The 16127-nt window shown below is 46.3% G+C and overlaps 1 protein-coding gene across 4 annotated transcripts in view; it reads right to left on the bottom strand.

Annotated features, from left to right (window-relative positions):
* Positions 1–274: 274 nt before the first annotated feature.
* The window catches only part of LOC128325989 (C-type lectin mannose-binding isoform-like), a 33643-nt gene continuing 17790 nt past the window's right edge, over positions 275–16127 (bottom strand). For 3 of the 4 annotated variants that reach the window (XM_053252002.1, XM_053252001.1, XM_053252003.1), the window contains exons 2-6: positions 13664–13799; positions 12331–12425; positions 9150–9290; positions 3587–3701; positions 275–536 (exon numbers count right to left, since the gene is read on the bottom strand). In XM_053252002.1, the coding sequence (XP_053107977.1) occupies positions 469–536; positions 3587–3701; positions 9150–9290; positions 12331–12425; positions 13664–13799 (555 nt within the window). In that variant the 3' untranslated portion in view covers positions 275–468. The remainder of the gene's footprint in view (positions 537–3586; positions 3702–9149; positions 9291–12330; positions 12426–13663; positions 13800–16127) is intronic. The other variant, XM_053252004.1, reaches the window with a different exon arrangement.

The raw sequence follows: 16127 nt of genomic DNA, 5'->3' as shown, positions 1-16127 counted from the left end.
AAGCTGGGGTCAAAAGTAGGGTTGTGAGAGGCAGCAGTGCCAGAGTCAGCCACGATCCTGGTGCTGCATATGAGATGTCCAACCCAGGCTAGGTTGCCCTAGCCTGGGTTAAGCTGCTCATGTGAATAGCCTTAATGTCTATGAACTGCTTCTTGTGCATAGTTGACTACACTGTTATAGAAAGCCTATTTGAAGAGACTTTTACTAGACATGTGATTGCAGGCTGCAGCCTGAAGGATCCCTCCTTGGCAGACAGAGGGGGAAAGGAACATGAGAAGTTGCAAAAGAGTTTATTGGTTTGACCCTGAAAAAGAAGAACTGGCCCAGAGACATCATACAGATAGAGCAGATCAGCATGCACAAGGCTTCCATCAAAGGGCATGCTTTGCCCCATTGTCCAAAGATTTTCCCACCATCATTCCCAGCGTCATCCACCTCCTCAAAAAGCTGCTCAAACATCCGCCTTTGCTAGGCTGAGTATTTGCAGAGGTAGGCCATCTCCAAAGAACAGTCTGCATCGTTCCATTTCATATATCCTGAAAGGCAACACAGAAATGGACTCAGAGAGGTTCCTGTTTTTCTATGCTTCCTGACTTTAAGGCAGAGAGCGCCCCTTCCCAATTCCTGGACTACAGTCCAGGAGGAAAATTCTGGCCACAGGGCTGTCGATGCCTTCCTCAGTTGTGGACCCCCTTCACTCAGCCGCATAGTGGAAATGCATCCAAAACCAGGTTCCCCGCTCCCCACCGCCTGTTTTCTGATGTAATAGAAATCAGGGGGGTGTCCTAAATTCAGAATCAGGTACTGTATATGCAGGTATAACTGTATTTAACCTTTTAAATACCATTGAAATGTTTTAAATAAATAAACCTGTATTTTTTTTTTAGGGTGACGGCATCTTAAATTTAGAGTCATCTTCAATTCAAGTAAATGTGGTATTAGGGCAGCAAAGCAAAAACTGATCTTCTAACTTTTCTCCTTGAAGAAGCAGTCAATCCCCTGAGGTTTTAAAAGGCCCCTGGGGTTTTTTGTATTTATTTCTATATTACATGAATATCCTGCTGCTCCACTTCTCCATGGTGACACTCATGCAGTTCCCAGGCTGCAGTCACCCAACCAGACACTGGTCAAAGCAGGTCTGGCTTTTTTGCTTTTTAAAATTTTTATTGGTTTTTACAATATCTTTACAATCCCGTTACATCTAATTAAGTAAATATTGACTTCCCACTCATCAATCTGCACGATTCATTAACTATACAAGTCAACCATTGCTATAGTAATTCAAAACATATATCCTACACATTGCAAACTCGATTTTGCTCTACCCAACCTGCTATTATTACTAAATTTCAAACCCTGCTGAAAGGGCCATATTAGAAAAATAGTTCTTTAAGTATAATAAGAATGGTTTCCAATCTTCTTTAAAAGATTCATCCCTTATCAGTACTGTACGTTTTGCCATCTCAGCATATTCCAAAATTTTTATCAACCAATCTTCTTTTGAGGGCATTTCATTGTCCTTCCATTTCTGCGCATATACTGTTCTGGCCGCCGTGGTTGCATAAGGTCTGGCTGGTGGACAGAGTTGCACCTAGGTAATTTTGGAGCCTGGACCTAAAGGGCTTTGGAGCCCCCACTCCCCACTGCAAGCTAAGCATCATACACACACACATGCAGTATTTTAAACACATGGGTTCTTGGGGACACAAATAGCAACTGAACTCACAAGAATGTAAGGATATAAAACAGGTCTATTTGTGCGAATATGCAGTAGCAGAAACATTTCAACACACAACTTAATGTATTTCCCTCTGACATGTTTCTTTCCCTACTCGCCCCTCTGTCTCTAAAGCACCTGGCACAGATCACAGTCACACTCGGCCGCCCTGCACAGTGCGGGCCAGCAGTGACCACACACCCCAGGAGAGACTTAAGAGGATTTGGGGGGGCCCAGGGGGCGAGGGGCCCCTGAAGTCCTGGGGTAAGAGGGCGCACCACTTCTGGTGCTGCTGACTTGACTGTACTAGGGTGAGACCAGGGAGCTGTTTGCTCCCTGCCCTTTCTCCTGCCCGGTCTGAATAGGGTGGCCAGGTATTCTCTTATCCTGGACTGTGCCATATTTTGAAGGGTTGTCTGGGGCTTGTCTGGGATTCGGGGCAGCCTCGTCCCAGACAAAGGCAGCGAGGTTAATTATTTCTGCCTGGGCTGCAGCTCAGCTGCAACAACCCTGAGCTCCCTTTCAGGCTCAGTCTTTCTGAAAGTCCGAGCCCACAGGAGTCGAGGAGAAGCCGAGAGAGGTCAGCGTGGAGGAATCTGGAGATGAGGTCCGAGCTGTGCACAGGCACCGCTGTGGTCAGCGGCAGCCAAGGCAGGCTCAGAATGGGACGAAGACATGCAACCAGACAAGCCGGCAAGGACGGTGCCAGCACTGGCTGGGGCTGGGGACAACAGGCATGCGGAGGCTGTAAGGCAGTTTAAGTGCACCTGTGCTGGAGGTGAGGTGGCTGGCCAGAGTGCCTGTGGTCCCCAGAGAGGGAAGAGGCACCAGGAGGAGGCCCCACAAGGCAGGAGTGAAGGTCCAGGGTGAGGTGGCCCTCTTCCTCTTGGGTTATGGACAGTGTTCCCTATATCAGGGATTCTCCAGACGTTGTGGACTACAACTCCCATAATACCCAGCCAAAGGCCATTGCAGCTGAGAATGATGGGAGTTGTAGTCAACAACCTCTGGGAATCCCTGTTACAGAGAAAACTGGAGGTGGGCCCCCTCGGGGCCTTATACTGGGGGCTCCCAGCAAGGGATTTTTGCAATTTTTTTGCTTTAAATGATGTGTGACTAAGTTTAAAATAAGAAAAAAAAACCTCACTGCAGGCCTGGCACATGAGCCATTTCCCCAGCATCCTGGATAAGTAATGTGTTGAGTTGTAATTATATTGCAACTACCTTAGATCTATATTTACCCTGATAAACAGTGGGGGAGCCAGCCAAACGGGGGCCTGTGTTCCACTCTGCCCAGCCACCCCACCAGTGACGTCACATGCATGGTGGTATGGCTCAAGCTCCAGGGAGCCCAAAGAGAGCTCTCCCCCTCTCATTTCAGGCAGTGTTTGCTGACTGGCAGCGCTTATTTCCCTTCCCCTCCCCCACTGGAGGAAGCGGGAAATAAATGCTTTCAGGCAACAAGTGCTGCCTGGAAATGAGAGGTCGAGGACTGGGGCGGTCCTTCCAGCAATCAGGCCACACCCCCTTTGCTTGTGACATCACACACAACAGGGGCTCCAGCGGCCCTTTTCATTGGCGGCCTGGGTTCCTTGAACCCATTCACTCAATGCTGGCTCCGCCCCATCTATAAACAGAAATTAACATATGGACATTTCAACCAAAGTTGTGTCCTCTTTCTTGGCGGGGAATACAGTATGTGTGGTCAATAACTTGCCAAAAGCCTTTTTTCCTCCCACAAGGCAAATAGTTAGTTAGCTAGCAGGAGTCAAGCCGTCTTGCAAGTCCTTTTCCCTGGGCAGGTCACCCACCATTCCAGCTATCCAGCACTTCCGCTGCTGGGCCCAGGTGCCCTAACCTGCTCCTTACCGGACTGGGCAGTCAGATGAACACAAAACTCCTTTTTATTAGTATTGCTGGGCTCCCCAAAATCCCAAGGCTTGAATCTGACCATGGACAAATCTGACCATCGCCACCGTTGGTTCTGTAGAGACAAGAAAGGGGGTGGGTTCCTTGCAGGTAAATCCTTCTGGTGTTTGAAGATTCAAGTTAAAGGAAAAGCAGAGAGAAGAGACCTCCTCAAGTTGCAAATGGTCCCTCAGAGGCCTATAGCCAATTTGGCACCAAGTGCCTAGCCGTGCTTACATAATCACCCCATTCACACAACCATGGGAGGTGACCCAGGTCAGAGGCTGTACCCAGGTGTGCATGGCTATGTGAACGGGGTGACTTTGTAGCTGATCAGTTCTCCGCTTGCTCAGTTTGCTTGCCAGAACAATTTTCAGCACTGTGGAGTTGACACCAAGGGACATTTGAAGTTCCCTCTCCAGTAAAAAATCCAAGAAATTTGAGAGCAAACAAAAAACCAGTCATTTCAGGGGTGAAGTTTTAGCACAAACATTGGGGATGGCAACTTTTTACTATCCTCTCAGGAGGCTCTGGAAATTGCCTGGGAGAAACAAAGAGCACTCATCTGACTGCAATGGTGCAAACATAATCTGAACTTAACCTGAGCCAAGGTTGACGCGTGAGATGTGGTGATGGCCACCAGTCTGCATGGCTTTAAGCAAGGCTTAGACAAATTCATGGAGGACAAGTCTATTAGGGGCTACTTGTCCTGATGGCTGTAGTCTACCTCCAAATACCAGTTGCAGAGGAGAAGCAGCAGGGCATGGGCAATGGTTTCCTCTCCTGTTTGTGGGCGTCCCACAGGCATCTGGTGGGCCACTGTAGGAAACAGGGTGGTGGACTAGGTAGGTCTTGGACCTGATCCAGCAAGGCTGCTCTTATGTTCAGGGCTGCTCACAGCCTGTTTTGGTACCAGAGAGCAGCTCTAAGCTTGCACAGAATGTCTTCCGGGGAATTTAAGGCAGCCTCCAACCCTGCCATGCCATGTCCCATTTGATAGACAGCCCTGGCAGCCAGCAGTGATGCATGCTGAATTTGCTATCTGGGGGGGCAAGCATTTCTTCTTGGGATGCATCCAAATGACTGTGGGGCCATGAACTGAATCCACAGATATCTGGTTTGCTGAAAAGGACTAATTGGCTGGTACAGAGATCAATACACAGCTCGTTTTGGGGAGGAGAGCTGGCCTTGCAGTAGTCAACATGGCTGGTCCCCTTGCTAAGCAGGGTCTGCCCTGATTTGTATTTGGATGGGTGACTACGTGTGATATTCCCCTTAGGAGATGGAGCCATAGCTCAGTGGTATCTGCTTTGCATGAAGAAGGTCCCATGTTTACTCCATGATTCAGGCAGGGCTGGGAAAGACTCCTGCCTGAAATCTTGGAAAGCTGTTTCCAGTCATTGTAGACAATATGGAGCTAGATGGACCAATGGACTGACTCACTATAAGGCAGCTTCCTATCTTTATATGTCACATGTTGGCTGAATGGTGGTACCTGATACCCGCCCGCCAAAAAAACCCTATCTTCCATCTAGAAGTTCTAAATAAATATGCTAAATAAAATAAATAAGTGTCCATGGACATTGATTCCAAGTTGTTCAATAGGGTAACCTTTGTGCCTCTTTCTGCACCGCTTTCTGCACCGCTGGCAGGATGAAAGAGTTGTGCCCTCTCCAGTGCTTATTAGGGTCCCTTTGTAGAAGCAAACTTTGCCACACAGTGTGCGCTCAATGCAATGCCAATGCCCATTCTTGCCCTCCACGCAGTATTCCTCTATGATACAGGATTGGCTGCAGTTTTTTTCAAACACTTCCTTATTATAGTCACACTTCCAACTTAAGATGTACTCCTAAAAATATCTTAGGTGTGTACCTAAACAGAACCTCATGAGAACCTGTTTTCCTGATTCTCACGAGGAAAATCAGAGCAGGAGGGGCATCACCAGCCCATCTCAAAGCCCTGTGCGCAATCCAGGAGATCCATCATGTGTCAGAAAACATGGAGGTAAGAAGTTGAGGTGGGAAGTGATCGTGTTCTAGCCTCGATCTGGGCAGGGTGGCGACAGCCAACCCAGGTAGTTTACCCAACATCAAGGGTGGAAGAAAAGCCCATCCCACCCTATTCCACCAAGATCGAGGCACATGATCACTCCCACTCCCACTCCCCCTGCCTCAGTGTTTGTTGTCACGTGACCATTCCTCATGAGTGCACACAGCTCAGAAAGGCTGGCTGGACACTCCTCCTAGCAGCAGATGATTGTAGGAACAAGCCCCAAGGGTGGAGTGGCCCTTTAGACTCCAGCCACTGTTCAGGGAGGACGTTATTGCATTAGAGATGAGCTCCATTGAATTAGGGATGACCTCCATTTGGAAGGCACCAGTGCATTTCAGTGGGCATTTCCTGTCATTCATTTTAGGATGTCCTGACACCAGTCCACCAGTAGGACTTGCATGCTGATGGCCCCAAATTCAATCACTGGCAGCATCTGCCTGGAGTGCTGCTGACAGTCTGTGTAGACAATACTGAGCTAAATGGACCAATGGTCTGACTCAGTATAAGACAGCTTCAATGTTCCTAAGACAGGAATGTTCCTATATTCTGCGACAATATCTATTATAATAATAACAGCAACAACATTGATAGTAAAATCCAGCCATCCCAGGTCCTTGGGAAGGACTCGATGTATGGATAAAACAAACCAGTCAATAACACCTGTCTGTGAAAACAAAAAATAAAACAACAACAACAACAACAATAATAATAATAATAATTTGGTTCATGGTATCTGGGCATTCTCCAAAGTGACAAAATCAAGCATGCTGAAGACCAAAGTTAGTAAGGAATATATCAGGTGAGTAAGAAAGCCACTGAAGTCCAAACTTAATGGTGGTAACACTATGAAAGCAATCAACACACGGGCAATTCCTGTAATCCAATATACAGCAGGTATTGTTGACTGGACACAAGCAGAATTGGATGCGCTAGACTGGAAAACCAGGAAAATAATGACCATCAATCATGCCCTGCACCCAAGAAGTGATGTTGATAGGCTGTACCTGCCAAGAAATGAAGGTGGACATGGAATGTTGCAAGTCAGACAGTCTGTTGAAGAAGAAAAATGAGCATTGGCGGAATACATCAGTGAAAGCCAAGAAGAAATGCTACAGGAAAAATAAGACAGGACTGTTGAAAATAAAGGAATGAAAGGATGAATACAAAAAAACAGCAGATGAGGAATCGACAAGAAAAATGGCACAACAAACCATTGCATGGTCAGTTCTTTAATGATGACATATAATCAAAAGTCAACAATAGCACAACATGGCAGTGGTTAAAGAAGGGAATACTGAAGAAAGAAACAGGAGGTCTCATTTTTGCAGCCCAGGAACAATCACTACAACAATCACAAATGTTATAAAAGCAAAAATTGATAAGACACAGAAAGACAGTAAGTGTCGGTTATGCAAGGAAGCGGATGAGATGGTTGAGCACCTTGTATGTTGTTGTAAGAAAATTGCACAGACTGATTATAAAGAAAGACACAATAAAGTTGCTGCGATGATCCACTGGAACCTTTGCAAGAATTACAAATTGCTAGCAAGCAAGAATTGGTGGAATCATCCAATTGAGAAGGTCATAGAAAATGAGGAGGCAAAAATCCTTTGGGATTTTAGAATACAAACTGATAGGCATTTAGTGCACAATACACCAGATCTGACAGTCATCAAGAAGAATCGGGTTCTGATAATTGATATTGCAATCCCAGGGGATAGACGAGTCAGCTGAAAACAACTGGAGAAAATAACTAAATACAAGAACATTCAGATTGAAATTGAGTGGATCTGGAAAAAGAAAATAGTAGTGGTGCCAATAGATGTTGGTGCTCCTGGTGCAGTACCAAAAGAACTTGAACACCATCTCGACACCTTGGGCATCGATAAAATTACAACACATCAGCCACAGAAGACCACACTACTTGAGACAGCATGAATACTACGACACTATCTTTAATTTTTCTTTAGTTATCCTAGACCCTTGGAAAGGGCCCGATAATTAAAGTACCAAATCCAGTCAATAACATCTGGTAGACTGTGTGTAGATCATCATCATCATCATCATCATCTAATGTAACCAACAAATTCAAGACCTAATAACACCAGAATTAATAAGTGAAAGAGCAAAGAAAATTAAAAATTGGACTGCTCCAGGTGACGATGAACTGCATGGCTTTTGGCGTAAACACCTAACAAGCCTTGATAAACAATTATCAAAACATTTCAATGACATTTTGCAAGGAGGTGATATTTAACAATGGTTAACAACTGGCAAAACTCATCTCATAATGAAAGACCAGTGAAGAGGATGCAGTTAAAATGGTCAATAATGAGAAACTATTAAACACCACTGAAAGAAAGCAGGCCTACAAGAAAGAACAAGTCAAGAACTGAGCAGAAAAATGGAAAAATAAGCCACTGCATGGTCAATATTTGCACCATATAACTGGAAAATCAAACATCACCAAGACCTGGCAGTGGCTTAAGAATGGCAACTTGAAGAAAGAAACAGAGGGTTTAATACTGGCTGCACAAGAACAGGCACTTAGAACAAATGCAGTAAGAGCAAAAGTAGAAAAGTCAACAACAAACAGCAAGTGCCACCTTTGTAAAGAAGCAGATGAAACAGTGAACCACCTAATCAGCTGTTGTAAAAAGATCGCACAGACTGACTACAAACAAAGGCATGACAAGGTAGCAGGGATGATACACTGGAACATCTGCAAAAAATACAAGCTACTTGTAGCCAAAGATTGGTGGGACCATAAAACTGAAAAAGTTGTAGAAAACGAAGATGCAAAATTATTATGGGACTTCCGACTACAAACAGACAAACATCTGCCACACAATACACCAGATATAACTGTAGTCGAGAAGAAAGAAAAACAAATTAAAATAATTGGCATAGCAATATCAGGGAATAGCAGAATAGAAGAAAAAGAAATAGAAAAAAAATCACAAAATACAAAGATCTACAAATTGAAATTGAAAGGTTGTGGCAGAAAAAGACCAAAATAATCCCAGTGGTAATTGGCACCCTAGTTGCAATTCCAAAAGACCTTGAAGAGCACCTCAGCACCATAGGGGCCACAGAAATCACCATCAGCCAATTACAAAAAGCAGCTTTACTGCGAGCAGCCTATATTCTGCGACGATATCTATAATAACAACAAGAACAACATTGATAATAAAATCCAGCCATCCCAGGTCCTTGGGAAGGACTCGATGTCTGGATAGAACAAACCAGTCAATAACACCTGTCTGACTGTGCAAACAAGAAATAATAATACAACTTTATTTGTCACAACAGAGCATTAAGAGGCAACTCCGGATTCTATCATCCATTCAGTTTGGGTGAAGAAGAACAGAAACATCCCGCTCTCCACCAAAGTGTTTTGGAGGAGAAGCAACATGTGGCTCTATATATCTCTGCCTCTATCCAGTGACAGGAAGAAGACAGGGATACTCACCTCGTTGGGGTCATTCAGTCCAATCCAAATATGGCCCACATCATTGTACGTATTGTTAATGTATTTGGCTATCTCTTTCATCTCTTGCCAGTTCAGGATGGATGCCAGATGAGCTTTGCTGTTTACATTAAAGCACTCAACCTGAGTGAGACAAAGGACAGCTTCACATGATCCATTGCAAGGAAAGAAGGCGGGGAAATGTTGGAGAAATGTCGGGAACCAGCAGCACACACATCTGGCCGGTGTTTCATGTGAGCCCGTCACCCATGTCCAGTTCCTGAGCCTTCTGCCTGACATTTTTTTAATGCCTGTCTTACAGTGGTTCCGTTCTTACCTTAGCGGGTGTGTCCAGTCGGTATGCATTGAGGTCAGGTGCTCTGACCCATGGCCACTCCTTTATGGAGTTCCCCAGGATTCAGTTCTTGCCCGTCCTTTTTAACATCTATATGAAGCCGCTGGGTCAGGTCATTTCCCAGTTTAGGGTGAGATTTCATCAATACACTGATGATACTCAGCTATATATTGCCATCCCAGACCATTTTGGGGATGCTGTTTCTGTGCTTACCCGCTGCCTGGAAGCTATTAAGGTCTGGATGAATCAAAACAAGCTCAGACTGAATCCACTAAGACTGAATTACTTTTATTCAGCCCTCGTACCGGCCAACAGTTGGATGTGAACCTTGTTTTAGATGGGGTGGCGCTGCCCCCAAAGGAGCTTGTTTGGGATTTGGGGGTCCTTTTGGACTTGCACCTCCTGCTTGAACAGCAGGTGGAGGCTGCGGCCAGAAGTGTTTTTGCCCAGCTTCATCTGGTTCGCCAATTACACCCTTACCTTGATCGGCAGGCATTAATGGCAGTGACCCATGCCCTTGTAATCTCCCACTTAGATTATTGTAACGCTCTCTCTCTAGGGTTACTTTTGAGGATGATCGGGAAGCTGCAGCAGGTCCAGAATGCAGCGACTCACCTACTCATGGGTGCCAGAAAATATGACAGGGTGACACCTCTCCTACAGTCATTGCACTGGTTGCCTATTCGCTTCCAAGCTCAATTTAAGGTCCTGGTTCTGACCTTCAAAGCCTTGCAGGGCCTGGCGCCTGTCTACCTACAGACTGCCTCTCCCATCCAGTTACATTCCATCCAGTTAGATCAGCTCAGATGTCGGTCCCTGATTTCCGAGATGTTCAGGGCTCTAGCACCAGTGAAAGGGCCTTTTCGGTTGCTGCCCTGCTCCTTTGGGACTCTCTTCAAAAGCGATCTTCAAATCGCTGTTGAAGACTTTTCTTTTTCGCCAGGCCTTTGCCCTGTAGTTCATTTTTCTGTTTTTCGGTAGTTACTTTAGTTCTTTAATAATTTTTAATTATTAATGTAATGTAATTTTTAATGTTGCCTGTTTGCCTGTTGTTGTATACCGCCCAGTCTTCAGAGTGGGCGGTATATTAAATGTCTCAAATAAATAAATAAATAAATTTTCCCAAGATGCTGCCAACTTCCACGTGGATTCCAAAACCAAGATGTGAAGTTGGATGGAGCATCTTGGGTACCAGACTTGGGTAGGTTCGCACAATAGGCCTGCCAGGAGCATATGCTGCTGGTTTCCGACATCTCCCCAACATCTCCCTACCTTCCATACTCACTGCTGATCATGTTGAAGCCACCCAAAGAATATGTGAGATTCTGAATAAAGGAAGATTACTTGGAGCTGAAACTTGCAATTCAAACCATAAATTTGACTCTTGCTCTACATTGTCTGACTATATGGAAATCCAACTTTTGGGTGAACTTGCAACTTTGATTTTAATGCCTTTTTAAGTCTACAAAATCCACAGTACAGTGTGGCTTGGCTGCAAGCAAAATACCTAAGAAACAACATCCAACACCTAGATTACAGAGAGAAAGCTGTGGACTATAGAAGCACTGGAAGAATCTCTGATTAAACACAATAAAATCTGATGGGCAAGTGGGCAAGTTTCAGATTGGTCAAAAGGATTCTGTGTTGAAATCATTTGCTCGAAACTGGGAAAACAGATATGGTGATGAATTTTCTGCCCTTCTCTCCAGCAAGAATGTGCACCTTTCCGATTGCTATGTTTTGTGCTATTGCACACAAGGTTCATCAAGACATTGTAAAGGCTTCCCCTATTCTAGTAGATGGAGATAGTTAAGTAAGTAAGTTAAGTTGTTTATGCTATTTAGGTTTATTTCATTTCAGACTGATATATTGGATTGATATTGTTCTAGATTGATCTAGATGACTGGATGATTGGTTTAACTGCAATGTATCCTGGTCAATGATCTTAATAAAGTTTCTGATCTGATCTGAGATAGCAATTGAATGTCTGTGTGGAGGAGCGAGGCCTAGACCTCTTGGTCAGTTGTACTGATTGGATTGTTTAAAAATGGTTAGAGAAAAATTGTGTATATATAGCAGAGATGTGCCCGAAGGTGATTCGGCGCTGGCGGGGGTGGTACTTAAAGGGCGGGGGAGGGTGCACTCATCCCTCCCGCCACATTTCCCCCTCCGGCGCTCAGTTATTTTCAAGCTCCAATGGGCCGATGAGGGCAACGGGGCGGCAGGGAGGAATGCTGCCGCCCCGCGGGACTTGAAAATAATGGAGTGCCGGTGGGAGAAATGTGGCGGGAGGGGTGAGTGCACTCTCCCCCGCCCTTAAAGTACCACCCCCGCCAGCGCCGAAATGCCAAAAAACCCCACCCCGAGCCAAAACATTTCGTAGGCCTTTATAATGGCCTCTGAAATGTTTCGGGCTCAAGCCTAATATATAGGAGGGAGGATGCTTGATCATAGAGGGAGTGAGTCTGAAGTCACCAGCTGAAGAGTGAAGAAGTTGCATTGGAAAGAGTTGAAGAGTGTCATAATCAATTACAGAGGTGCACCCAGGTCACTTTGGAGCCTGGACCTCAAGGCCTTTGGAGGGGCCCCCTCCCCTGCAAATTAAGCATCATCATGCACCGCCAGGCGACCACACCACCCAGGACAGACTAAAGAGGATTTGGGGGCCCCAGGGGCTGTGGAGGCCCTGGACGTCGGCCCTGAAGTCCAGGGTCAAGAGCGCCTCTGATTAATTACGACTGCTTTTAGCTGGATCAGGACTAGCCTGTGCCAAGTGTTGTGCTCTTATGTTCTCTTCTGCATGCACAAGCTCCAAGAAGCGGGTTTTACCTCTGCAGCTGACCAGGTCAGATGATCCGTGAAGAGTCCATAGCAGCTTTTTTGGTAGTACCTCCAGCCACGGGGACATGTTTTAGAGCCAATGACTGCAATTAAACACACGGTGTTTTCAGAAGAAAAGCAATATTGGTACTCTGGGGCCTCTTTAGTGCTTGAAGGGAGCCCCCCGATTCAATGAGCCTAGGTTTGCTTCTTCCCAGTTTGAAAGAGTTGCTTCAGACTGGCTCAAAGCTCCAGCTTGCCTCACTCCTTCCTTGCACCCCTCCAGCCATTTGTAGTGCAGGGGCTGCACAACTTTGGCCTTCCAGCTATTTTTTCTTACTACAACTCCCATAATCCCCAGCCAGAGTGACCAATACTCAAGGATTATGGGGGTTGTAGTACAACATCTAATGGCACAGTGGGGAAATGACTTGAATAACAAGCCAGAGGTTGCGGGTTCAAATCCCTGCTGGTATGTTACCCAGACTATGGGAAACACCTATATTGGGTGTTCAGGCATCATCTCATACTGCATGGGAGATGGCAATGGGAAACCCCTCCTGTATTCTACCAAAGACAACCACAGGGCTCTGTGGGCACCAGGAGTCGACACTGACTCGACAGCACAACTTTACCTTTAGTGCAACATCTGCAGTGGGGCTAAAGTTGTGCAGCCCTCATGTAGTACAATGCCTAACTTGTCCTTTTCATTTCAATGGGACTACTTTGAGTAATTCTCCTTATCGGGCCAGCCACTGTCCCTTTCCCCCTGCCACCTTTGAGCTGCCTTCAAAAGGGAAACGAAGGGCCTCTTTCTACCCAATGGTGCTCCCATTCGTGGAGGCTGAGCCCCACAATGTCCAGAGAAGCAGGTGGGTTTTTGCCCCATGACAATGTTGCTTACTTTCCCCCATGGGAATGAATGGCAGCCATCTCCAGCATGGTGCAGTGGTTAGAGTGTTGAACTAGGACCAGGGAGAACTGAGTTCAAATCCCCATTCAGTCATGAAACTCACTGGATGACTCTGAGCCAGTCAACTTTTTCTCAGCCTAGTCTACCTCACAAGGTTGTTGAGAGGGTAAACATAGCCATGTGCACGGCTCTGGTCTTCTTGGAGGAAGAGCGGGATATAAACTTTAATAAATAAACCAATAAACAATGCCCAGTGATAATCAAGTCTGTTCCTGCCTGCATTGCCCCTCCCCCTTCATCTGCATAGCCACACCCTAGGCTCTCTTTCTGAGAGCTTGGCAAATGGCTTTTTTTCCTATCTAGATTCCCTCAAATTAAGTAATGCAAAAAAAAAAATCCGCCATTGAGAGTGAGATAAAAGTACATTACCATTGGCTTCATTCCAAACAAAACTTCTGATACCTAGATAGTGTTTGCCCAACTCTGAGGAGGAGGCCGGTCTCAGAAAAAGTCTAGCAGCCAGGAGGCTGAGGCAGTAGAGCCTGAAGCAGTTGACTGGTCCCATCTGAAAGAGAACCACACAGGGAAATGGAAGCATGGCCGTGCGATAAATGCTCCCCTGGCAGCTGGACAGCCATTGCGTATCAAACATCTCAGCGGTCACAAGGCTCAGACACTTGGGCCTGATCCAGCAGGGCTGTTCTTGTGTTCTTACTTGCTCTATAATGAACAGGCAGCCACAACACAAAGCCCTGCTCCAACCAGATAGGGGGCTGCATGTATGCAAAACAAGCATCGATTAGTTGACTCAAGTTTTGTTCATGAACTAGAAGTTCCTCCTTGATTCATGGGTGGACCCCACAGCCTGCTAAGACTCCTGGTGTTTTAAGGCTCAAGGGTGGGCCACCTTCCTGGTTTCTGGGCCAGATTTGATGGGGTGAGTGGAACGCAACAGTGTTTCCCCTTTCACTTTATATCCCAAATGAGCAGACATTTTTCCTTTAAGAGTGAAATCACTGTGTGTTTCCATTGAAGGATTAAAATCAAAGCTACTTGACACAATCTCTCCCCTTCTTGCCCCTTCTTCACTTCTCCTTCCTTTCCCACAGTAGCTCTTGATGGCCACCATATGGTCTTCAATATTGCCCCTCCAGAGCTGCTACGGCTATAGTGGTTAGTGTGTTGGGCAAGGATTGGGAAGACCCGGGTTCAAATCCCCTGTCCGGCAAGGCCGGCTGTCCTTACCTCCGAGGACAAGGTAGTGAGAGGGCCCAAGGTGACAGGGACAGGTGGCAGCCGGGGAGAGACTGAGGAAAGACTGCCAATGGGCAGGGACTCAGCTCCAGTGGAGGAGGAGCAGAGCCCTGATAAGAGACCGAAGGGGAGGCATGCAAGAATAACATCAGCAGCATGCCTCCCGGAGGGAAGGGGTCTGAGCAGGAGGAAGGAGGAAGGGGAGAGGCGTTGACAACAGCTGTCGGGGGTAATCAAGGGAATAGAGAGGGGCGTTGGCCCCATAATTTGGAGTGGGTGGAGCTGGCCGGGGATGAGAAGCAGGCTGGTGGAGAGTGTCAGGGGCCCCCGGAGAGGGGCAGACACAAGGAACAAGCAGCCTGGGAGGCACCGGGTGACGCTCAACCCCCTCCCCTCCCCCTCTCTGCTCTGAGGCTAGTCCTGATAAGCCTAGCCAGGCTGGGTAGGGGGAGCAGGGGCATGTAGCCGGACATCTCATTGGGTGATTCTGGGCCAGTCATTTCACTCTCAACCTAACCTACCTCACAGGGTTGTCATGAGGATAAACATAACCACATAAAGTGCTCCTGGCTTCTTGATGGAAGGGTGGGATATAATGGCTAAGCAAGGTCCACCCTGGTTGGTTGGTTGGTTGGTTGGTTGGTTGGTTGGTTCAATTTATATTCTGCCCTTCCTGAAGCAGCTCAGGGCAGTTTAGATTTCAATCCAAAACACATAATAAAACAATTAAAATTAAAAACAAAAATTTAAACCAAATTAAAATTAAGGCTAGATATCATTAAAAGTCAGGCTAAAAAGATGGATCTTAAAGTCTCTCCAGAAGGCCTCCAAGGAAGATAATGCTCTTCTATCCATGGGGAGTGTGTTCCACAACCTAGGGGGCATCAACTGAGAAGGTCTGGTCCCAGGCCGCCACCAGATGAACTGTTGGCACCCGAAGACAGACCCCTCCTGATGAGCGGTGGGGATCTTGCAGTAGAGAAAGGCACTTTCTCAGGTAACCCGGACCCAAGCCATCCAGGGCTTTCAAGATAATAAACAGCACATTGTACTTTGCCCAGAAACATACCCAGAAACCCTGCTAACTTGGCAAAGAGGCACCTTTTAAGGTGGTGATTCTCTTTATTTAGCAGGGGGAGAGTAACTGGCCCTCTCCACGCCCAGCACAGGACCTCCAGTGACTGTTGCTGGTGTCTATCTTGTGTTTCTTCTAGATTATGAGCCCTTTTGGGGGAGAGGGAGCAATCTTACTTATTTATTATTTCTCCGTGTAAACCACCCTCAGCCATTTTTGGAAGGGCAGTATAGAAATTGTAATAATAATAATAATAATAATAATATCAGCAGCCAGTGCAACTGTTTAAGAACAGATAAAATGTGGTCTCACCGGGGTACCCCAGAGACCAGTCTGGCTGCCGCATTTTGGATTAACTGAAGTTTCCGAATGACGTACAAAGGCAGCCCTACATAGAGCACATTGCAGTAGTCCAACCTGGAGGTTACCAGCTAGTGCACCACTGTTTTGATGTTGTGCTCTTCAAGGAATGGGCAGAATTGTCAGACCAATCACAGCTGGTAAAAAGCACTCCTGGCCACAGCCTCCACCTGAAGAATCAGGATGAGACCCGGGTCCAAGGGC

Source organism: Hemicordylus capensis, chromosome 5, assembly GCF_027244095.1.
Source record: "Hemicordylus capensis ecotype Gifberg chromosome 5, rHemCap1.1.pri, whole genome shotgun sequence".
In the NCBI taxonomy this organism is placed as follows: Eukaryota; Metazoa; Chordata; class Lepidosauria; order Squamata; family Cordylidae; genus Hemicordylus; species Hemicordylus capensis.
The sequence above is the reverse complement of the archived record's forward strand: the minus strand, read 5'-3'. Positions and strand labels throughout refer to the sequence as shown.